The sequence below is a fragment of the Mus caroli genome, unplaced genomic scaffold (genome assembly GCF_978045245.1).
Source record: "Mus caroli unplaced genomic scaffold, Mus_caroli_1 scaffold_2, whole genome shotgun sequence".
In the NCBI taxonomy this organism is placed as follows: domain Eukaryota; kingdom Metazoa; phylum Chordata; class Mammalia; order Rodentia; family Muridae; genus Mus; species Mus caroli.
In genome coordinates, this window is record NW_028227257.1 from 139,699,733 (window position 1) to 139,724,491 (window position 24,759).

Below are 24,759 nucleotides of genomic sequence, written 5' to 3' on the forward strand. Positions count from 1 at the left end.
ATCTAATCTCAATCATCTCCCAAATCCTACCTCTAAATTCCACAGACAAACTAAGTTTCTAGTTTTTTAAAAATATTTTACTTACATTTGGACCTAAATTTCAACCTTATGTCTTGAGGGACATGTGAAACCATCTCCAACACATTTCAGAAATGCTTGGAGACTCTGCTTTTGGAAAGGGCAATCCTACCAACTTCTATATGAACCTGGGAATGGGTGATAGAAAGTGGGAGAATATAAGCACATATGTCAAAATCTAATTTGTACAACTGCAATAGAAAATGTATATGTGTTTTCAATGTGTGTAATTAAAATGCCTGAATTATCTGTTGTTACCTGAGCTATCTGGTGTTTCCCTCCACTTCCTCCGAACCAACCTTGCTCTTCCTTTTCCTTATGTAGATTTTAAGGATCATCAGTCCTCAGTAAACAACACTGCTTTTTAAATGCTTGTTACTGGACACCTCAGCAAGCAGTCACTCAAAACTGACTGGTTTCTGTTAGTGCACCCCACAGCTTCTCAATAACATTCTGCCTTCACCATCCCACAGATGATGGCTCACTGACAACACAGTCAAACCATCGGCTTGAAAATTAAATGACCTGTCATCCTCGAGTTTTGCTCTTTGTAACCTCAGACTCAGCCTTCAAGACTCTCTGAGGCATGCTTCTCACTTGAATTGCAAGGATTTTAGGGCAACCTCTGCTAGTTCAAGGTCACTAAAGCTTCAAACTAAATTCTGAGTCCTGTTCTGCCACCTTCACCTTTCTCCAAATTATCTCTTTTAAGCTGGAAAGATGTCTTGGAAAGGGCAAAGAAAAGAAATTTCTAGTCTCCTCACTGGCATCAGAAATAGACTTGGCATTAGGCTTCAGAGAAACAATAGCAAGCCCATCCCTCACAGTACCTTATAGCCGGCTGATGGCTGCTGTGTGCAGATATTGCTGCCTCTGATGGTCCAGGTGGAGGGGCGGTCCTGACTTACAATAGGTTCCGCATAAAAATGCAATGGCCCTAGTATAATTATAAATAATTGTCTGGTTCTGTTCTGTAGACACTTCTATAGTCTACCAATTTGTTACATATTTTCCTTCAAAATTAGCTACTTTCTGAGTTTTTCTCTTATTTTGTTACATCATAATTATATATCAGAAAAATTATTTAATTTGCTCTGTTTTACTTTCTGTTGCAATCTCCTTAATTGTACTTTAATATTCTACTTTTTTCTGGTCTTGGTGTTTTCAACCCGTCTGTGTACTGAGGGATTGTTCCCTAAGGTGGCAGTATTGGAAGCTGCTCTGAACCCTTTAAGAAATAACACTGCTGAGAGGTCTGTGGTCACTGGAGATGGATATTAGAAGATAGTTCTCTAGGGACCATTGGGTTATCTCAACAGAACTGTCACAAGAGAAACAAGCTGTGCTGTGAGCTATATTCTTCTTGCTTCTTTGTATTATCTCATCACTATTTGACATGATATGACACTCCAGGAGGTACCTCCACCATATAGCTAGCTCACTGTTATGTGGAATCTAAACCTCTGAACTAGATAAGCTCTTTTCTTTATAAAGCTAGCCTGTTACTAGTATTTCATTCTGGTAATGAACACATGGCATATAGTAGTGATTGGTAAGTATTCAGTGTTTCTTGTCTATTTCCTCATATTTCTGTTAGCTAGATATTGTTTACATATCATCTACAATAAGCACATGGAAAAGGCTTTGAATATAGAGACAGAATCTATCAATTATCTCTTTCTTGAAAGCACTAAGTTAGACAATTTTCCCCAAATGCAAAACCTCTTAATATCTCACAGTGCCCACATGCCACCTTCCTTAAATGAATAAATTAAGGAGTGTGCCTTCTTATTTAGCAGGAAGGTTGTGAATCTTAACCTTACCTGCCCATTAGTGTAATGGGAGATTTTAAATATTCGTAATTTTATGCACAAGGCCACATTTCCCAAAGTCTCTAGCTGCTTCAGAGGTCTGTTTAAGGTGTCACAGAAGCAGCAGCGCTAGCAGGAGAAAAATCTGCAAGTGTGTCGACAGATATAGGCTGCACCTTAGATGGAACCAGCAATGCATAGTCAAACAAGGCCAGATGATGGCAGTTCAGGGTCAAATCTTAAAAACTCTGATATACATTGCCACCCATTTTTTTCACTCATGGTCCTTCCCAATTCTCCTCTTTGACAACTACAGACTTCAGAGTGGTCACTCAATCTGAGCACAGGGTTCTAACTGTTCTTACATTAAACAAATTCCATATATGTGCGATATGTACATATATATATATATATATATGTGTGTGTGTGTGTATTTGTATATATATATATGTGTGTGTATATATTTGTATATATATATATATATGTGTGTGTGTGTATTTGTATATATGTGTAAATATGAATATTTATATATTTAATACATTAATTTAAGACACATACAAATATTATTACAAAATACATTTCTTGAAATACCTATTGTAACATCTTTCATTTTATATCTGGATTAATTTTCCTTCCCTGTGACAAATTCCTGGCAGAATAAACTTAAAATGATCAAGAAAATTACTGTGGTTCATGGCTTTAGTCCATTTATTTTGAGGGAAAATGAGCCAAGCAGTTGACATCATCAGGAAGCAGTAAGGATGCCAACTCTATTAGACTTTCTGCTTTTTCTATTTATTCCATCAGTCCCCAGTGTCTGCAATTATGACCCATTCTGAATATGTGTCTTACTGTCTAATGTCTGTCCCTGAAGTGGTTGGTGGGTCTTTTGTTGCTGTCACTTTAAGTTGGTTGTGTAACCCACTCTGAGGTGGTCTTCCTGTTCAGTAATTTCTATTTTGGGAATATCTTACAAGCATTGCGGGTGTCTGGCCATATAATCATTATTATTTCTCAGCATATTCAGGTTGGCAATCATAATTCTCTATCACATGATACTATTTATCAATGGGACCACTAAAACTATTTTTCTTAAACCATGTCATTCTACATCTGATTTACATATACCCTGTCTGTCCATCATTGTTACCTTAAACAGTCCAAATATTATCTAAAAGCCCAAACCAAACTTCTATGAGACTTGGCTACAGAATGACAGTCCTCTGCTATACCTTCAAGATATCTCACATATGTCCGAAACTATCAATGGTATGTACTGACGCTTAGCCAAAACTAGTGTTTCCTCTCTTTTGATGTACTGATTACATCAGTGTATAAAGTCATTGATACAAGGTCCCTGTTTATAGCACCATTGAAGTTAATTACCTTTTTTAAAGATGCTAAGCCAAATATTGTCACAGTCTAGAAAACTAAGGTTGAAGAATTGAACATATGGTCAGATTTGGAAGCATTAGTCCCAGAATTCAGAAGGCAGAAGCAAATGAATCTCTGTGATCTCAAGGCCAGCCTAATATCCAAAAGCCTGCTCCAGAACAGCTAGGGATACACACAGAGAAATCCTGTCAAAGAAAAAACTGAAATAAATAAATAAGACAATTTGGCATATGATCTAGAAGTGTGGTCCTTATTGCTACAGCAGGGAAAGCATATTTACCTATGAGAGAAATTGCTCTTTAATTCAAACATTTCTAGCATATTCATGCCAAATTGAAGCAAAAGAATAGGTTGTGGGAGAAAAATAGCAAAATTACATGGAATACTTATAGTAAAAAACAAAGTTTTCTATGTTGGAGAAATTCTTAAAAAGATTCGTATTTTTAACAAGGCATTTAGTTAGCAAGACTGCTGGATTTAGTTAATTGTTTTCTAAATTGCAATTGTAATAGAAATACTATAGAGAGATTTATTCCTCACTAATTTTACAGATGTTTAGGGAATGCCTATGTTATGTTCAATTTAAAAGAATACAGGACACAATGAGAAATATAAAGAAGTTCAAGTTGGGTTCCAGAGGCTTGGAAGCATTCATCTCTTTATAAAGTCAAACTAGTGCAAGCAAGAGAGAGGAGGGGGAGGGGGAGGGGGAGGGAGGGAGAGAGAGAGAGAGAGAGCAAAAAAATGGAGTGCCTTGAAGTTCTGTCTGTAGAGGCTGAAATCACTGGAAATCAAATAGGAGGCAGTCTCAACATGCAGTAGAATTAGATACTTCCCTAAATTGTCTGCTCATGAATGTGTAGAAGCAGGGTTCCTGGTCTAGCATCTGTCTTTGGGCCTTTCTTCTTAGTTAACTTCTTTGGGTCTGTGGGGTATATCATGAGTATTGCACACTTTATGGCTAACAGCCACTTCTCACTTAGTATGTACCATACCTATCCTTTTGAGTCTGGGTTACATGTTTTCAGGATGATATTTTCTAGTTCCATCCACTTTCCTGCAAAATTCATATGATTGCATAAGATACACATCACCATTCCAAAAGGTAGGAGGAAGAGCCTGTTGATAAAATACTGGACCAAAGCAAGACCATCAAACAGACAGTCATGTCAAACTGCTCTTCAGATCTCAAACTCCTTTTAGCTTTTATCTTCTGTCCTGGGCTGGTTTAACACACTAGTTTAGCAGCTCTGTTTGGCAGGTATCCTATCTTTCCCATTCTGCTCCCTCATGCCTAAGAGCATGATCACCTGCAATCAGGACCAGTGGCCCAAGAGGGAAAGCAAAGTGCAAAAGGCCATTGGTGATGAGACCACAAGATACAAGTGAGCTTGTCAAAAATAGACGCCTGGGAGGCAGTCTTCAGCAAGACAACTCATTGAATTGTGGGGGTGGGGGACAAAGGGTATTTAAACCTTTCAGGGATGAGCAGCAGCTTTGGGATGAGTATGTCATTGACTGAGGCCAGGGTGCTGGAGATGCCTCATTTGCGTAAGGAGGAATTCCAGGTGCTGCTGGAAAGAGGAAATTTAGCCTTGCTACAAGCTATGTGGAACAAAGGTGAGAGCATAGGTCACCAGGACATGCAGGCCCAGGGCAGGTGGGGAAGCAGCACTGCTCCTTCTAATCTTAGAATGAAATTTCTGGAGTTTGGACATGCCTTGAGCCCACTCTTGTTACAGGACAGCTTTCCTTGGCTCCATGGCTCCCCTGGCCTCACAGTTTCACACAACTCCAACATCTTCAACATTTTGGGGTCTTCAACAAAATGCAGGCTTTTCTTTCAGTTTCACAAAATGGCCTCTTTAGGTTTCCACAAAGGGACACCTCTAACATGTGACTGACCTCAATAGATTTTTCTTAGGTGTGGAGAAATATTTGCCAACCCCTTTCTTATATTATTGACTATAAAGCCAGAAGGATAAGTCTAAAGTTAGAAAATTCGTCTGCTTGCTGGGGCTAGAACATGACCTTCTCATTCAAACACATTTTCTCTTGCTTTCTGTATTTAATAGTTTCCTTTACTGCCTAACTTTGGCTGTTATGGATCTTGCTCTATAAACCAGGCTGGCCTCAAACAGAGATCTGTCTGCCTTTGTCTCTCTAGTGCTGAGAATAAAATCATGGACTACTACACCCAGCCCTATGCTTTTCTATAATTGCTTTCCACAGTTTGGAAGATTAGCTCTGTAGAGTATTGACCTGAGTTCACTACTCCCTTTATTCCAATGAGGATCAGGCCTTTGATCTGTTTATCTCCTACAGCACTGTGTTTACCATCATGTCATTATATTTAACGATGCTCCTTTCTTTTCAAACTATACTGTGTGTGTGTGTGTGTGTGTGTGTGTGTGTATTGCCTTGCATGCTCCTTTATGTTATAGATCTTTGTCAAACTGGTCACTAATAAGCATGTGACAACACTCAATACTAGGTTGTTTTGAAATCTCTTCTGCCAGTAATAATAATCCAAAACCCTTCAGTTTAGACTCAAGTAGACCTCTTGACAAGGACAAAAATAAAATTTTCACCAAAATATCACAAGAGCCATCTGTAGACCGCTTAGTAAAATTCTTCTTTGAAACCCATTGAACCAGCCCATGATCATAATACATATTGGTCTTCCCTTCTTCTACTAGTATGTCCATTTAAGCCCTGGCTTAAATTATTCAGCTGCTTTTTAAATCTGAACTCCATATCCATCCTACAAAAACCATGGTCATGGGTGTCACACAGCAAAGCCGTAGTTCATGGGACTAACTTCTGTCTTTGTCAATGTTCTATTGCTATGAATAATACCTTCCTATGAAGGAAAATATTTATTTAGGGCTGGCTTACTTTTTCACAAGGTTTTCCCATAATAATAATGGCGGGAAGCACAGTGGCACACAGGAAGACATGTGGCTGGAGAGGTAGCTGAGAGTTCTACATAGGACTGAGTTTTTCATGCATGAAAATGGAAGAGAGAACAACTAGGCCATAGTTTGAGCATTTGAAACTTCAAAGCCATCGTCAGTGAAGCAAAAGGCCATACCTACAACAAGACTACACCTCAGGGCCACTCTGATTCAAACCACCACACCACATTAATTAGAAATATTTATTTATATCTGTACATATTCACATATAGTGTAGTTTGTAAGGATATTTATTTAGTTTTTATTTTGAGGTAAAATCTCATGTATCCCAAACTATCCTTGTAGCTGAGTATTACCTATTTCTTCTGTCTCACTTTTCAGATGCTAAGATTGTAGATGGGTTATGCCACACCCAACTCATGGATTACTGGACATCTAAAACAGTGCTTTCTACATGATAGGGAATTGTTTTACTACGTAAACTCATCATTAGCCTGGATATTAATTATTTAAGAAAAAATAAAATTCAATTGATAACAACTTGACTACTTGCAAATTAAAATTTAGTTTCTCAAAGGGCATCCCACTGGGAAAACAAACTTCTTTTAAGGTAGACTGCTTGCTGATGGCCAACTGAAGGAAAAAAAAACTTAATAGCATCTTTGTAGGTTTCATGTCTCACAATCTTGTCAGGGCTTTAACCTTTACATTTACTGAAAAACATTTAATCACCAAACAAAAGACAGACAAACAGAAAGAAAGGAAGAATGGAAGAAAGAAAGAAAGAAAGAAAGAAAGAAAGAAAGAAAGAAAGAAAGAAAGAAAGAAAGAAAGAAAGAGAAAGGAAAGGAAAAGAAAAGAAAAGAAAAGAAAAGAAAAGAAAAAAAAAGAAAAGAAAAGAAAAAAGGAAGGAAGAAAGAACTAGGAAGGAAGAAAGAAGTAAGTTAGTTGAAGTTACTGAAGAAGGAGGGAGAAAATGGCAGCAACCCCTTATCACTGTATTTTACAGTTTAGCATAAAAGTAATTTTAGAATTTGATTAGGAATGATTTGAAATACAACAAAGTGAATCATGAAGTATTGTTTTGTTAAATTTACATTAGTAAGTAGATTACAATCTCCTCTGAAAGAAAAAACGATCTCTTTTCTATGTAGATAAGAAACTCTGGTGGGCAGATCACAACTTAGCTCAACTGGGGACTTGTAACAAAAGAGATGGAAGAAATCCCAGCATTCTGCGAAATAAGACTTCCGGAGTTGTTCACATGAAAGTGTATGACAAAGAAGCACAACAAGGTATGTCCCTGCGCACTGAACTTGTAACACTGTTTAAGCAAATATTCTTTCCCACAGTTTTCTCAATTAAACAATTGGCTTTTCCTATTCTAACCTTCAGTTACAGAGGTTGGGCAGGAGTGAACTATATAATGTCCTGAGGGAAAAAATACTGAAGAAAAAAAATGGTTTCACATAAGATACAATGTTAATTTTAAGGCATTGGCAAGGTGTAGCAGTTCCCAATTAATGCACTCAATTATAAATCCCGCAGTGGTGGCAGCTGGCCACCTGCCCCAATGTTCTGGGTGCCTGAATGAATTACAGACACACAGTCTCTATATTTTGATTGGTCTTGAAAAGTTCAATGGCTGGGCCTCTTCCTAACTTCCATGTAGCTAATCCACCCTCTGATATTCCCAAATTGTTACTTACTCAAAGTCTACATTCCATATTAGCTGCCCTGGACCCAGTTGGGCAGCCCTTCCCTGGCTCATACATGACTACTGTGCTCTGTCCCACACCTTGTCAGGTGGGGTGCCCTTGCTTCTAACCTTTTCCCACTTCGTCCTTCCTTGTTCTCTTTCCTGGGAATCCAAAAAGCTCTACCTCTGTCTCCCTGCCCAGCCATTACCCCTTGACAACTTTATTTACCAATCAAAACCAATTTGGGGTAAGGTTCCTTTAGTGTCTTATGTGTGATGTGGTGATTCTCATGCAAATTTGGGGACTCACATTAACATTAACAAGCAGCATTAGACCAAACTCACAACAGCAAGGCTGTGGTAAGATTCTCCATTTTTCACTTAATTGATATTGTATGACATTGAGCAAAAATTACAGATATAAGAAAACATATTGAATGAAAATGTATATATTATGTCACTAGTCCAGACATTTTCAAATACACTCAGTTGATGTTAAGAATTGCATATCCTAAAGCACAATGTTGTTTGGCCCTGAGCATTTGTGGTTGTGTTTCACTTGTGCAAATGGTGGGCTGTGAAATGGACTGGAATTAGTTGATGGCTTATATAGGCACACTTGTCACAGTGCACAGATGGCATTCGGATTAGAGATCCAGGCCCTGCAGCTAAGCACAGGCTAGGCCTTTCTAAGTCTTTGCTACAGGAACAATGGCATTAGCATAATACTCTTCTGAAAATGAAACTCACAAACTCATACTACTTCCTAAAACCTTCTCTATGGACTTCCTCCTCCACTACTTCTTTTAATCATTTTCCACGTCTACATACAATTTTCTTAAACTGATTTCCATATGTTACTACCTTATTTTAATTTCTGCCATGGAAATCCTTATCGTCAGATACTTTTTTTCTCAAAGAAAATTTCAAAACTCTATTTGGACATTAAGAAAAAATGTTTAATCCACCTCATTTGGGATATGTAGACCAAATAAAAGAGTTGTAGGCTAAAGAGAAGGGTTCAGGGTACCCACTATTTCCGAAGAACAGTACAACATCCATAGAGTCAGGGTTGCTGTCACCTACTCAGCGGTAAACACAATACAATGCTACCTGCAATGCCTTTCAAAGACTGAAATTTTGGTCTAGAATACTTGTTGGGATTGAAGGAAGATATATCTTTTCTTGGAACAAAAAAAAAGATTATTTAAAAATCAATTGTAAGATGATTAAGGGTTTTTTATTGTTGAAATGATAACAATTCACAAGTGACTCTTGTGCTCAAATCTACATTCCTTCCACAACACTTTATTTTTCTTTGAATATTTTATTCCTGTTTTTTTTTTAAGATTTATTTATTTATTATATGTAAGTACACTGTAGCTGTCTTCAGACACACCAGAAGAGGGCATCAGATCTCATTACCGGTGGTTGTGAGCCACCATGTGGTTTCTGGGATTTGAACTTCAGACCTTCGGAAGAGCAGTCGGGTGCTCTTACCCACTGAGCCATCTCACCAGCCCCTCATTCCTGTTTTCTATTGTCACTTTTCCCTTTTCCTCTTCCCACTGTATACAATAATCAAATATTGTTTCACTAAAATTAAACAACATTTTCTATGTCTAAATAAACAATATGTTTCAAGGGTAACTCAGTGGTAGAATGTTGGCTTAGCATCTATGAGGTCTTGAATTTGATCTCCAGCATAGAAAAACATATACGAAAGAAAGAAAGAAAGAAAGAAAGAAAGAAAGAAAGAAAGAAAGAAAGAAAGAAAGAAAAGAAAAAAGAAAGAAAAATAGAAATAGGTATTTATTTGTGTGTATTCAAGTCATGTAGATTATACTATACAATGTGTAATTACTGATAGTAAATAAAATGCTGTAAGGCATTTTCATGTCTATTCAATATAAATGTATTAAGTAAAAACTACAAAATTTACAATACCACTATAAATTTGATTGCATAGCATGCAAATGAACATATTTCAGAGATGTATTGAAACACAGCCTTAGAAAGAACAGCACTCATAGAAACAGGCAGAGGAAGAAGCAGTTCTGAACACCGTACCTAGAGATATGACCAAATTGGCCTTTTCAAAGTGAGCAATACATACTTCTTGTAAAACTGCCTATCAGTTTTGTAAATACTGGACTGATGAGAGGTGGGGTGATTCTTGATTCTACTCTTGTCAGCTACACTTCTATTACCTAGAAGAATTTACCCTATAGGTGGTACTGGGTAATCGATGCACTACAAAAGTCTCCAATAACTTTAACCCTTAGATCCGGTGGTAGCCTACAACTACACTGTTCTCACTGGAAAACGGTGATAAAACCATCTGTTTGAAAGACAATGTCATTAACAGAATCACTGTCGGCGGCTTGAAAGCTTCATTAGAATGAAATATGAGCAATTTAGGGCTCTTTAAGGTGTTAACATTATTACCTCCTTGGATTTCAAACTACAATTAACTGCCTCATTTGTCATTTTTGACACAGATCACTGGAGAGTTGAGGTTTTCTTAGTCAAATGGACTTTGCAGCTCCACTTGTCATTTGGCGTATGAGTTGTGAACATCAATCTCACCATAAAACATTAATCTAAACTACAACTTTTAACTCAATAATCACTACAAAAATGGCTACTTTAAAATGATGGCAATCGCTTCCTATTTGTGTCTTTATATACTAAAAGAAAATACTTTACATATGGCCATTTTCATTATTATTTTCTATATTTTCTCTCCACAGAGGTTATCTGTGAAACGTATGTTCTTATTGTACAAATGTGTTAAAGTATGTAAATCTTATTTATCAACAAATAAGTGTAAACTCTATTGCCTGCACTGTAGTTACACAGCATTCCATTCATTGCTGTTCTTTTCTCTACTTCTTCCATACTTCTGCTCATATGAATGTTCTTTCTCAAATTCTCTTACTTTTGTGTGTTCTTTCTCTTCCTTGATCTATTTTTCTTTCTTTTTCATCTCCCTCAGCTCTTAAGTGCTGTTTCCTTAAACTTTATGTTGAAATACCACTTGTCCATTCCTTCCTAGGCTTCAGTATTTAGTGTTAGCTGAAGAACAAAACTCATGTAAAGCATGAGTATAAAGAATAACATTAACATAACATGTATTCACATGCTTTTCACCAAGTGAAGCATGTGCATAATCAATTTAGAATTCCTACACATTTTTAAACTTAGTCGTATTTTTGATGAAAACATCAGAGATCTGAACTGTCACTTTAAGTCACCTTTTGAATCATCTACCTTCTCTAGCTCTCATAAGAGACACATGGAATTGCTTTAAAACTTCAAGGTACTTCTAACAGATTCAATATTGCTGAGCTATGGGTAAAGAAATGGGCTGAGAATGTGCTCAATCTCCTGATAGGCAATCTCCCAAATTGAAAATATTTCACACTTCAAAAATGACAAGGATGGTGACAGATTCTTTTGAACAATTAAATTCTGTTCAACTGTCTTGCATTTAGAAGATGAGAAATAATGAAGTGGGTTGGCATTTGGAATCTCCTGTAGAGTCCTACTGATGCATGTCTCAGCGTGCTTTGAGAGGATCATTGGATTTACTGAACCTTATAGCAGAGCTCAAGCCCATTAAATAGCATTGCGCACTGTCCTAGATCAATAAAAATGTTGTAAAAATGTGCTATTTAACAAACTTACAGGGCAGAATGTAAATTACTTAACAACGTTACACTGTGGACTTAATTAGGTCATTGGGCTTAATGAACGCAATGGAAGATGTGTATAGGATGTCAACCTGGGATTGCCTGACTAATATTTGTCATTTTCAAGATATAGGAATGAGCAATGAGTAAAATTAATATGCCAATAAATTACATGATTCTTTTGGGTACATTTCCTATATATTTTAGGAGAATTATGTTCGCTGGAATATAGAATATAATTTGCCTTTAAAAATAAATTTAAAACATGCACACATGTATCCTGCACTTTTAAAGGTGAAACAGAAAGGAACCATTGTCCTTTCTCGGTTATTTTACAATACTTTTAAGGTCCCTGACAGCAGAGCATGATGGCATATGCCCTGAAAACCATTCTTTGAGAAGCTAATGTAAGATGGCCGTGGGTTCTAGTCAAGCTGAGCATTACCTAGTCAGACATGCCTCAGCAGACAAAACAAAAAAGCCAGAAATTGAAGTGTTAATGACAGTTTTTATGAAAACTCTTTTTGGTTTTTGATATGACCTGAAGGGCATCATAATCTCCCACTTTAACTGATTTGGAAGACTGAGCTGTCATATTCAACACACATCAACTATATTTAGAAACAAATGACATAAGTATTTGTTCTCATGATTGATACCTAATAAATCTGTGTTCTTTATTATTTTCTTTTTTTACATTTGTTCTGTTTTCCGTCTCTATAGGCAGCAATTCTTGCCAAGTAAACAATGGTGGGTGTTCTCAGCTTTGCTTACCAACATCGGAAACAACCAGGACTTGTATGTGTACAGTGGGATATTATCTCCAGAAGAACCGCATGTCATGCCAAGGTACACACTCACAAGAACGTGACTGTGCTATGCTTACTGAATCCATCAATAGACTCCTCACAGATGTTAGTCAAGCACTTCCAGACAATCATCTTATTAAGGCAATAACTGCAGTGGTACCTTATTGAAGACTGAACAGAGTCTCTCTCTTATAATAGTTTAGAAAACGTGTGAGCCTAAATTTGAGTTTGCCATATGTTTTCTTATGTGTTCCTTTTATGAGTAATCTCTCTCTGTTTGGTTTGTGTGTGGGTATATCTTTGTCTGTGTCTGTTTGTGTGTCTATTTATCCATCTGCCCATCTGTTGTTCTGTCCATCCATTTGTCTGTCTGTTCCTAACAATGGGTTTTGTTCTGTATTTATTGAAGAGTACAGAAAACATGTCACAGGAAAGGAATGAGGATTATTTTTGTTTTGTTTTGTTTTACAGAATCTATTAAGAGTTTCAGAGGAAAGAAGTTAACTTGTTAATACCAGTTGACCTAGAACAGTAGTCAAAACAGAAACCAATGTTTTCAATCTATATCTACTTGCTGCTTTTAACATTTTTGATGAATAATTGTTTTCTTTAAGTTTACTTTAAAACCTCAAACTTATTTAGCTCCTGCTTCTAACAAATGATTGCAACAAGAAAAACAAGAACAAGAACACACACACACACACACACACACACATCATTCTGAATAAGAGGCATGTGGAAGAGTTCAATTTCAGACTAGAACATCATTTAGTTTATGTCTCAAATGCTGATTAACTGGGAATCCCAAAGCAAAATAAGTTTGGTTACTTTTTTTCTTAAAAGCAGGTAAAATTAGTAAGTAAAAATGATGAATTCACATTAAGGAAGCATAGTTCAATGATATCAAGGTTTTTATTGACTTGGTTGCAAGTACTTTCAGAAAAATCAATTCCAGAAAATAGTATGGCACTTAACTGCACATACTGACATTTAATGGTTAGAAATATTTGGACTATCACACACACACAAAAACTTTCTTATTTTATTCCCTTCCTTCTTTTCTTCTTTGCTTCCTTCCTTTCTTCTTCCCTCCCTCCCTCCTCCCTCTCTCTCAACCTCCCTCCCTTCCTTCCTTTCTTTCCTTTTTTCTTTGTTACTTTCTTCCTTTCTTTTTTTGTTATTGGGATGAACATGTTACAGCCTTGGTATAGAGGACAGCAGAGAGAGTCTGGGAGTGAATGCTTTCCATGTGGATCCAGGGAATTGAACTCAGTCAGATCTTCAGCCTTAGTAATAGCAAGTGCCTTGACTTGCTGAGTTGTCTTGCCAGCCTAAATGTTTGTAATTTTAAAAACTAATTTGACACACACACACACACACACACACACACACACACACACACACACACACACACAAACAAACCCCTCAATTCCAACTTACTACTTGCTTCTACACTCAACTCAAAGTTGTTAATGTTGGAGTAAGCAGCCATGGTTCTTTAGGTGGGATATTTGCACAATTTGAAATCAGTCCTGTTCATTTCTTCCAGCTATTTAGACAAAACACCACTGATATCTGGAGCTTCAGATATGCATATTCGAGGGACAAGAACACTTCTGGGAGACAACTATGTACCACCTTAAAGATTCCATGCACTCTTTTTATTCCATAGTTTCTAGATATGCTATTTTACAAAATATTGATTTTTTTTTTAGTTATATTGTACAGCCAATAATAAGAACTCAGTTTTGGGACTGGAAAGATGGTTCAGTGGTTAAGAGGATGGGCTGCTCTTCCAGAGATCTTGAGTGCAATGCCCAGCAACCACATGGTGGCTCATGACTATCTATAATGTGATCTGATGCCCTCCTGAGGCAAGCAGTTGTATATGCAGATAGAATACTCATATACATTAAATAAATAAATAAATAAACATAAACTCAAAAGAAAAACCTCAGTTTTATCTTAAACAATATCCCTATACTACTTGAGAAATATATAAGCCAGAATTATAACTTATTGCATTTAAAATAATATATGTAAGTGGCCATTATTCTATGTCAGTCTCTATTGAAAGGATCTTGGAACATTGTGACTTACTTTCACCCTTGTAAATTGATGAGATGGATCACCTAATTTTCTAATCATAAAACTGAGGTACAAGGACATTAGCTAAGATCAAGTTTTGTGATTTACAAGTAATAGGCATATTTAAAGATAGATACACTTATTTTAATGATATCTGTGTGTGTGGTATGTATTTTCCAATATATTAGCAAACTGAACAAGTGTTAGTATACGAACTTCTGGTAGTAAGATTATATCTATATACTTACTTTACAATAACATCTTTATATTCATATGTTTTTATGATGTTCTAAAATGTATTAAGGGCAAAACTTAATACATTATTACTTAGCCCATTTGAATCTAAAGTAATTAAGAAGTTCACTGTGTTCCCTTAAAACTCTGAATGTCAACTCTAACTAATAATGTAGTTGTGTAAATAAAAGCCATTACTTTCAGTAGCCAGTACATATTTCCTGTGAGGCCAGACATTCTGGAAATGATCTCATACCAAGGCCATTGCTGACCAGCCTTTTATTTTCCCCTTTTCTGGCTCCTGGGACCTGTGAGCTATGAAACCCTTTGAGAGAATGCAATGCACAACAGAGTTTCAGGGCCTTGGCTTATACATCTTTCAGTCCTGGGATCTATACAACTATGTATATGAAGCTAAGAAACATTCACAAATATAAATTAATATTATAGAGATGATATGAATGTATTGTTATGTGAAGTATTCATTTTAAGTTCTCTTTCCTCCATTTAGGTATAGAATCTTTTCTTATGTACTCTGTTCATGAAGGAATCCGCGGGATCCCTCTTGAGCCACGTGACAAAGTGGATGCTCTGATGCCAATATCAGGAGCTGCTTTTGCTGTGGGGATAGACTTCCATGCAGGTAAGTATATGTCATGAGTAATGTATGTATAATGCTCTGTTCAGAAAACATGATGGCAATATAACTTTCAATCTGTACTTGTGTAGAAAAGTTGACATTAAATTAAAGATGAATTTCAGCCTTGTACTAATTGTTCTAATTAAATTTCATCTGCCCCCTAAAAGAAACCAAATAAATCTTTTTTCTAAAGAGAAATTTTGTTTTAAAAATATATTTGTACACCATGACTGACAACTGATAGTTTTGTTTCTTCAAATAAATAAAACGATATTTTACTTTTCTCTAGTTATAAATATAAATATACCCCAATAGATCATTCCAATCTATTGACTTCTTGAGGTATACTTATTGGAAATACTTTCATGATGAATTACCAATGGTAAGACATTTTCTATAACTTTTAAGGCAGTATATATGGGGAAGTAGAGTTGCTTTAATTCCATGTGGTTTAGCAAATAATGAAAGAAAGCAATCAGAGACTACCAGACTGCTGTGGCTGGCTCAAATTAACCACAGGAATTTAATAGTAAACACTGTTGAATGTATTGAAGCCAATAAGTTGTGGTCAGATAACTGCCAAAGTCACACCAGCAATGGTTATGTGTCTTTGTCATCTGTTTACTATTTACATTTCTTATTCTACAATTAAGACTTTAATGTTATAAAAGCAAATTTGTTTTCCTCTCAACCAAGTTACATGTTTCCTGTGTTCATGGTTTAGTGTTGAAATAATAAGACAGTGTACCAATGTTTCTGTAATGTAAACTTATCTAATATTAAAAAGATAATGGGTCTTTGATTTATAAACAATTTTTAAAATATTAAAAATAATCTTTAGCATGGAAAAATGGTTCAATGATTAAGAGTACCTGTTGCACTTAGCAAGCATCCAACTACAATTCCAGCAACCACATGACACTTATACACATAAAATCCATGTGCTGTTTATCAGCACATGGATTTCTAGTGGCAACATTTTCTCCCTTGCTGGAAATTTTTTTTCTTTTTAAATTTTTGAGAATCTTAAGAAATTGTTAAAATATTACTTTCCTGTTCTTTCTTTCCTATTATTATTAATACTATTAGTATTTATTAGTATTAGTATTAATATAAATATTAGTATTAGTATTATTTGGATTTTCTTCCCAGCCTAAAATAGGCTGGCTTCAAATTCACAGAAATCTGCCTGTATCTACCACATGAATGCAGACAGTAAAGCATTTGTCTTTCCATCTAGGACAAGGTCCAAAAAAAGTTATCTTAGACTAAATGCTTGGAGTCACATGGACAGTAATGTCCTAAGTTTAAAAAAAATATTTTCATCATTTAAGAAAGTGTATGTGTTTGAGCCTGAATTTCTTTCTCAGCCTGTTTATCCTTTGTGTAGAGAAAGTCCATTGACTTGTTAGAGTTAATTTTATATCCAGCTACTTCACTGAAGCTGTTTATCAGATTTAGGAGTTCTTTGGTGGAATTTTTAGGGTCACTTATATATACAATCATATCATCTGCAAAAAGTGATATTTTGACTTCTTCCTTTCCAATTTGTATCCCCTTGATCAACATTTGTTTTCCAATTGCTCTGGCTAGGACTTCAAGTACTATGTTGAATAGGTAGGGAGAAAGTGGGCAGCCTTGCTTAGTCCCTGATTTTAGTGAGATTGTTTCCAGCTTCTCACTATTTACTTTGATGATGGCTACTGGTTTGCTGTAGATTGCTTTTATCATGTTTAGGTATGGGCCTCAAATTCCTGATCTTTCCAAGTCTTTTATCATAAATGGGTGTTGGATTTTGTCAAATGCTTTCTCCATATCTAAGGAGATGATCATGTGTTTTTTGTCTTTGAGTTTGTTTATACAGTGGATTACGTTGATGGATTTTCGTATATTAAACCTTCACTGCATCCCTAGAGTGAAACCTACTTGGTCAGGATTGGAGATTGCTTTTATGTATTCTTGGATTCGGTTAGTGAGAATTTTATTTTATTGAGGATTTTTGCATCGATATTCATAAGGGAAATTGGTCTGAAGTTCTCTATCTTTGTTGGATCTTACTGTGGTTTAAGTATCAGAATAATTGTGGATTCATAGAATGGATTGGGTAGAGTACCTTCTGCTTCTATTTTGTGGAATAGTTTGTGAGGAACTGGAATTAGATCTTCTTTGAAGGTCTGATAGAACTCGGCACTACACCCATCTGCTCCTGGGCTTTTTTTTTTGTTTGGGAGACTATTAATGACTGCTTCTATTTCTTTAGGGTATATAGAACTGTTTAGATCTTTAACCTGATCCTGATTTAACTTTGGTATCTGGTATCTGTCTAGAAATTTGTCCATTTCATCTAGGTTTTCCAGTTTTGTTGAATATAGCCTTTTGTAGAAGGATCTGATGGTCTTTTGGATTTCTTCAGGATCTGTTGTTATCTCTCCCTTTTCTTTTCTAATTTTGTTAATTAGGATGCTGTCCCTGTGCCCTCTAGTGAGTCTGGCTAAGGGTTTATCTATCTTGTTGATTTTCACAAAAAAACAGCTCTTTGGTTGATTCTTTGAATAGTTCTTCTTGTTTCCACTTGGTTGATTTCCCTATTGAGTTTGATTATTTCCTTCTGCCTACTCCTCTTGGGTGAATTTGCTTCCTTCTTTTGTTCTAGAGCTTTTAGGTGTGTTGTCAAGCTGCTAGTGTGTGCTCTCTCTAGTTTCTTTTTTGAAGGCACTCTGAGCTATTTTTTTCCTCTTAGAAATGCTTGCATTGTGTCCCATAAGTTTGGGTATGTTGTAGCTTCATTTTCATTAAACTCTAAAAAGTCTTTAATTTCTTTCTTTATTCCTTCCTTGACCAAGGTTTCACTGAGGAGAGTGTTGTTCAGTTTCCATGTGAATGTTGGCTTTCTATTATTTATGTTGTTATTGAAGATCAGCTTTAGTCCATGGTGATCTGATAGGATGCATGGGACAATTTCAATAGTTTTGTATCTGTTGAGGCCTGTTTTTTGACCAATTATATGGTCAATTTTGGAGAAGGTACCATGAGGTGCTGAGAAGAAGGTATATCCTTCTGTTTTAGGATAAAATGTTCTGAAGATATCTTTTAAATCCATTTGTTTCATAACTTCTGTTAGTTTCACTGTGTCCCTGTTTAGTTTCTGTTTCCACTATCTGTCCATTGATGAAAGTGGTGTGTTGAAGTCTCCCACTATTATTGTGTGAGGTACAATGTGTGCTTTGAGCTTTACTAAAGTTTCTCTAATGAATGTGGCTGCTCTTGCATTTGGAGCACAGATATTCAGAATTAAGAGTTCCTCTTGGAAGATTTTACCGCTGATGAGTATGAAGTGTCCCTCCTTGGCTTTTTTGATAACTTTGGGTTGGAAGTCGATTTTATTAAATATTAGAATGGCTACTCCAGCTTATTTCTTCAGCCCATTTGCTTGAAAAATTGTTCTCCAGCCGTTCATTCTGAGTTAGTGTCTGTCTTTTTCCCTGAGATGGGTTTCCTGTAAGCAGGAAAATGTTGGGTCCTGTTTGTGTAGCCAGTCTATAAGTCTATGTCTTTTTATTGGGGAATTGAGTCCATTGATATTAAGAGATATTAAGGGAAAGTAATTGTTGCTTCCTATTATTTCTGTTGTTAGAGTTGGCATTCTGTTTTTGTGGCTGTCTTCTTTTAGGTTTGTTGAAGGATTACTTTCTTGCTTTTTCTAGGGTGTGGTTTCAGTCCTTGTTTTGGATTTTTTCTGTTATTATTCTTTGAAGGTCTGGATTTGTGGAAAGATAATGTGTGAATTTGGTTTTGTTGTGGAATACTTTGGTTTCTCCATCTATGTTAATTGAGAGTTTGGCTGGGTATAGTAGCCAGGGCTGGCATTTGTGTTCTCTTAGTGTCTGTATAACATCTGTCCAGGATCTTCTGTCTTTCATAGTCTCTGGTGAAAAGTCTGGTGTAATTCTTTTTTTTTTTTTCATTCATACATATCTTTTATTCTTTTTCCATATTTTTTATTGGGTATTTATTTCAATTACATTTCCAATGCTATCCCAAAAGTCCCCCACATGCTCCCCACCCACTCCCACATCTTGGCTCTGGCATTCCCCTGTACTGAGGCATATAAAGTTTGCACGACCAATGGGCCTCTCTTTCCACTGATGGCCCACTAGGCCATCTTCTGATTCATATGCAGCTAGAGACACGAGCTCCAGAGTAGGTATTGGTTAGTTCATATTGTTGTTCCACCTATAGGATTGCAGATCCCTTCAGCTCCTTGAGTACTTTCCCTAGCTCCTCCATTAGGGGCCCTGTGATCCATCCAATAGCTGACTGTGAGCATCCAGTTCTGTGTTTGCCAGGCCCCGGCATAGTCTCACGTGGAAAAAAGACAGCATCTTCAACAAATGGTGCTGGCACAACTGGCAGTTATCATGTAGAAGACTGCGAATTGATCCATTCCTATCTTCTTGTACTAAGGTCAAATCTAAGTGGATTAAGGAACTCCACATAAAACCAGAGACACTGAAATGTCTGCTGTAATTCTGATAGGCCTGCTTATATACGTTATTTGACTTTTTTCCCTTACTGCTTTTAACATTCTATTTTTATTTAGTGTATTTGTTGTTCTGATTATTATGTGTAGGGAGGAATTTCTTTTCTGGTCCAGTCTATTTGGAGTTCTGTAGGCTTCCTGTATTTTCATGGGCATCTCTTTCTTTAGGTTTGGGAAGTATTCTATAATTTTATTGAAGATATTTGCTGGTCCTTTGAGTTTAAAATCTTCATTCTCATCTACTCCTATTATCCGTAGGTTTGGTCTTCTCATTGTGTCCTGGATTTCCTGGATGTTTTGAGTTAGGATCTTTTTGCATTTTGCATTTTCTTTGATTGCTGTGCAATGTTCTCTATGGAATCTTCTGCACCTGAGACTCTCTCTTCCATCTCTTGTATTCTGTTGCTGATGCTCATATGGTTCCAGATTTCTTTCCTAGGGTTTCTATCTTCAGCGTTGCCTCACTTTGGGTTTTCTTTATTGTGTCTACTTCCCTTTTTAGGTTTAGTATGTTTTTTTTCATTTCCATCACCTGTTTGGATGTGTTTTCCTGTTTTTCTTTGAGGACTTCTACCTGTTTGGTTATGTTTTCCTGTTTTTTTTTGTTTTTTTTTTTTTTTTTTTTTTTTTTTTTTTTTTTGTTATGGACTTGTAACTCTTTAGCAGTGTTCTCCTGTATTTCTTTAACTGAGTTATTAAAGTCCTTCTTGATGTCCTCTACCATCATCATGAGATATGCTTTTAAATCCGGGTCTAGCTTTCCGGGTGTGTTGGGGTGTCCAGGACTGGGTGAGGTGGGAGTGCTGGGTTCTGATGATGGTGAGTTTCCTTGGTTTCTCTTAGTAAGAATCTTATGTTTGCCTTTTGCCATCTGGTAATCTCTGGAGTTAGTTGTTATAGTTGTCTCTGGTTAGAGCTTGTTCCTCTCCTGATTCTGTTATTCTCTACCAGCAGACCTGGGAGACTAGCTCTCTCCTGAGTTTCAGTGGTCAGAGCACTCTCTGCAGGCAAGCTCTCCTCTTGCAGGGAAGGTGCACAGATATCTGGCGTTCAGACCTGCCTCCTGGCAGAAGATAAAGGCCTGAAACAGGGCCTGTCCCAGAAGCTGTTAGCTTCTGTAGTCCACATTCTCACCTGTGCAGACTAGTCTCAGAGAGATCCGGGAACCACAATGGCTCCCCCAGGTGCTCCGGCCAGTTTCATACATTTTTACAATGTGTTTACAAAGAATATATTCACCATTACCTCCCTTCAACTCCTTCTAGTACCTCCAATTCAATCATTATCCCAAATTCTTATCCTTTATTTTTTTATGTTATTAGTGCTAGCACATATGTTCCTAAGAATGCAAACATCCATTGCTACACGGGAATTTACAAGTGCTAACACATATGTTCCTAAGTATGGAAACATCCATTGTTACATGGGAATTTACAAGCTTCCAGGCGCATCACAATGAACTCACTTTTCTTCAGAAAACAACTTCTAATGTCTCCTCTGCAAACGGTAGAACTTTGGAGGACCCTTTTCACCTTGTGCATGAGTTTCAATGGTTTGATCTAGTGCAAGTGGCTAGTGATGTAGTTAATGGCTGGTGATGTTGGTTGATATGAGCAACAATCATGCCATCCAGAACTCTGCATTTGACAGTTCTACTGATCAACTGTCAGCTCTCCCGTTCTCTCCATCCACTCTTCTTTATGTTTCTTGGACCTTGCCTGCAAGGAAGTTGTTTTAGATGATCCTTGTACAACAGCACTTGTGGGTACAAATACCTTATATAAGCTTCTACATTAACCTCTACCCATTTCAAGAAGAAGCTGAATGTCTAGAGTTCTAATATATATATATATATATATATATATATATATATATATATATATATATATTCACAGACCATTTCTTTCTTCTACAGAACCTTTTTTTTTTTTTTGGCTTTTCACACAGGTACAGTGGTCAGGAATCAATTATTATCTCTGCTCTCAGCAGGAAGTATCAATGCAACTCTTGTTTTGAATCCAGCTAGAGGTATCAATGCAACCTAGGCTTTTTATCCAGAGGGTAGAGAATACAGAGATCAGTTAATTTCTAAAGGAGCCCTAGTCTACCACTGGAGAACTCAGATTTCAGTGACCATCTGAATTACTTATAAGTAATTTTGTTTCATCTATATCTACCTATCTACCTACGTATCTATCTCAGTTTATATCTATCTATCTATCTATCTATCTATCTATCTATCTATCTATCTATCTAACTATGTCTCAGTTCCCCTATTTCTGGGATATGCAGAAATATTTATATATACATACATATATATGTATGTATGTATGTGTATATATATATATATACAGACATATGGCACAATACATATAATAGTCACATTTTATAATTGCATCAAATAAACATGTAGTCTATTGCATATAAAGTGAATAGAAAGATACTTGTTCTCTTTCTGATTCTATGTATCTAATCAGTTCTTTGTATAGAAAAGTAGGCATTTATTATTGGGGCAGCAGGAACTATTTAGGGATGATTTCTCTAGTGAGGGTAAATATTACACCCACTTCATTATCACTCTGTGGAGCAGATACTTAAACATTAGAAACACTGCCATCTGTGCACAATTCTGGAATGGTAATCTCTAAGACTATGTTAGCCAAATACAAGAAATATTAATTAGATAGTGGTGTGGGTGAATGGGTCATGGCTTCCAACAACTTCATGTGACTTTTGTGCTCCCATGTACTCTTCAGTCTCCTTTATTTTCACTGCCTTTGGAAAATATAATAGAATTAGAATGACCCTCAGTGCTCAAGTTATAATATTGTTAAATACAATATGCAAGCCTTGTAACTTTGCAGAGAGAATGTGCTTCAGAATGGAAGAAACAGAAATAAATGGATTATACCATATACAGAGAGAAAACAAGTAATGTTTGTCTTGTCAGACTCTACCTACATTTTCTCACAACAGTGTTTATATGTTCCCCTGTTACAAATTTTTCTCGTGTTCCTCCTGTAGATAGTATATTTCTTTATCAATTATTGATTCACCTCAATTATATAACTATTTCCTTTAAATTCCTACCAGCAGTCTTTTTTCTTCTTCTTCCTTCTCCTCTTCTTCCTCCTCCTCCTCCTTCTCCTTCTTTTTCTTTTTTCTTTTTTCTTTTTACAAACATCAGATACTCAGAATACAAAGCTCAGATACTGAGTGTCATGCATGTTCCTGCTCCAATTGTTCTATATTGAAGATCTAGAAAGTTGCTGTCAGTAAAAATCACTTGCTGTTAATATGTTAATGAAATTTCTTGGTAAATTGTGAAAACCTTTAGGTACCATGTACAATGAAAGAGTGTAACACATATCAGGACATTTTAAGTTTAATTTCCTGTGCCAATACTATCCGTGTGACACAATTTAGTCAGTCCAATGCATAATGTCCTGATTTTCTTCCTTGGTAAGGTAAAATACCCAAGAATTTTTGCTACCATAAAGTTAATATGAATAAAAAAACTCAAATAAATAATATAATTTTTCAAGTAAAACAGGAAAAAGATGGTTAACACTTTTTCTTTTCACAGGGCTCCCATCACTGATAGAGGGAAAAAGACTTGTTTGTTTAATAGTTAGAGCAAACTGTGGGCATTGTTGCACCACCATAATTTACAGTGATATATTTAAAACATCCTGTAACTTTCAAAAGGATTGACAGATTTGATTTGTGCTGGCTTTAGTCCTAAAAAATTAAAGCATTTTTCAATGAAAGGTCTGTTTTCCAACAGATGAAGCTCTTCAGGAGACTAGCCAGTGAAGAAAGAAGACCCTGTGGCTAGATTTAAAATGTTCAAAGGAGGGGTTTTTTTTATCTCTTCACTGGAAACGTCCCATTCCAGAGGGGGAAAAATGAGCTTTGAAAATCTTTGCCTGCTGGGTGGTGTTCCTCCCGATGAATGAACATCACATTTGATGCTTTAAAAGATATATTTTTGTCAGGAGAAAAGACTTCAAAACAAAATCCATCCCTCAACTCATTTTATGATTCTTCAGTAAGGTGTGCTCTGTTTGGTTTCCTAGCCCTTTGGGAATATTTACAAGGATTTAAAATAATAAACAATAGAATAGTGCTCAGAGAATGATGAATTATCTATAATTTCCTAGACTATACTCTTCCTAATAATCTTTATTTTGTTCTAATATCTGTCATCCTATTCAATTCAACAAATATTGATTATTATCTATTAGGTATACAACTTCACAGCTGCTTTAATTTAAGCACTCAATGAAGACCATTGATATGGATGTCCTTTTCTGGCACTGATTGTGAGAAGGAGTTTAGTGCCTTTTTGTTAAGTCATATGCTGGACTTCTGTGCTAGTGTGAAACATTATCTCCTTACCCAGGGCTGGTTTAGGAAATAGACAAATTTATCACTTGGGTGAGAGAAGCTTCTAATGAGGGATGACTTTAGAGGACATTCTGATTTTTGTGAAAGCATAGAACATCTATTTAAGAAAAGACTAAAGAAGGACACTTGAGGAAATACCTAAACCTTTTGTTTGTTTGTTTGGTTTTGGTTTTTTGTTTTGTTTTGTTTTGGTTTGTTTGTTTGGTTTTGGTTTTTGGGTTTGTTTTGGTTTTGGTTTTGGTTTTTTTTTGTTTGTTTGTTTTGTTTTGTCTTGTTGTTTGTTTTTTTGGTTTTTCGAGACAGGGTTTCTCTGTGTTACCCTGGCTGTCCTGGAACTCACTCTGTAGAACAGGCTGGCCTCAACCTCAGAAATCTGCCTGCCTCTGCCTCCCAAGTGCTGGGATTAAAGGTTTCTACCACTACTGCCCGGCTGGAAATACCT

General features: G+C 36.3%; 1 protein-coding gene across 3 annotated transcripts in view; it reads left to right on the top strand.

Annotated features, from left to right (window-relative positions):
• Lrp1b (LDL receptor related protein 1B) overlaps positions 1–24,759 on the top strand; it is a 2,026,300-nt gene that overhangs the window by 1,416,154 nt on the left and 585,387 nt on the right. For all 3 annotated transcript variants that reach the window (XM_021181392.3, XM_029472167.2, XM_029472172.2), the window contains exons 33-35: positions 7,357–7,497; positions 12,320–12,445; positions 15,239–15,370. In XM_021181392.3, coding sequence (XP_021037051.1) covers positions 7,357–7,497; positions 12,320–12,445; positions 15,239–15,370 — 399 coding nt within the window. The remainder of the gene's footprint in view (positions 1–7,356; positions 7,498–12,319; positions 12,446–15,238; positions 15,371–24,759) is intronic.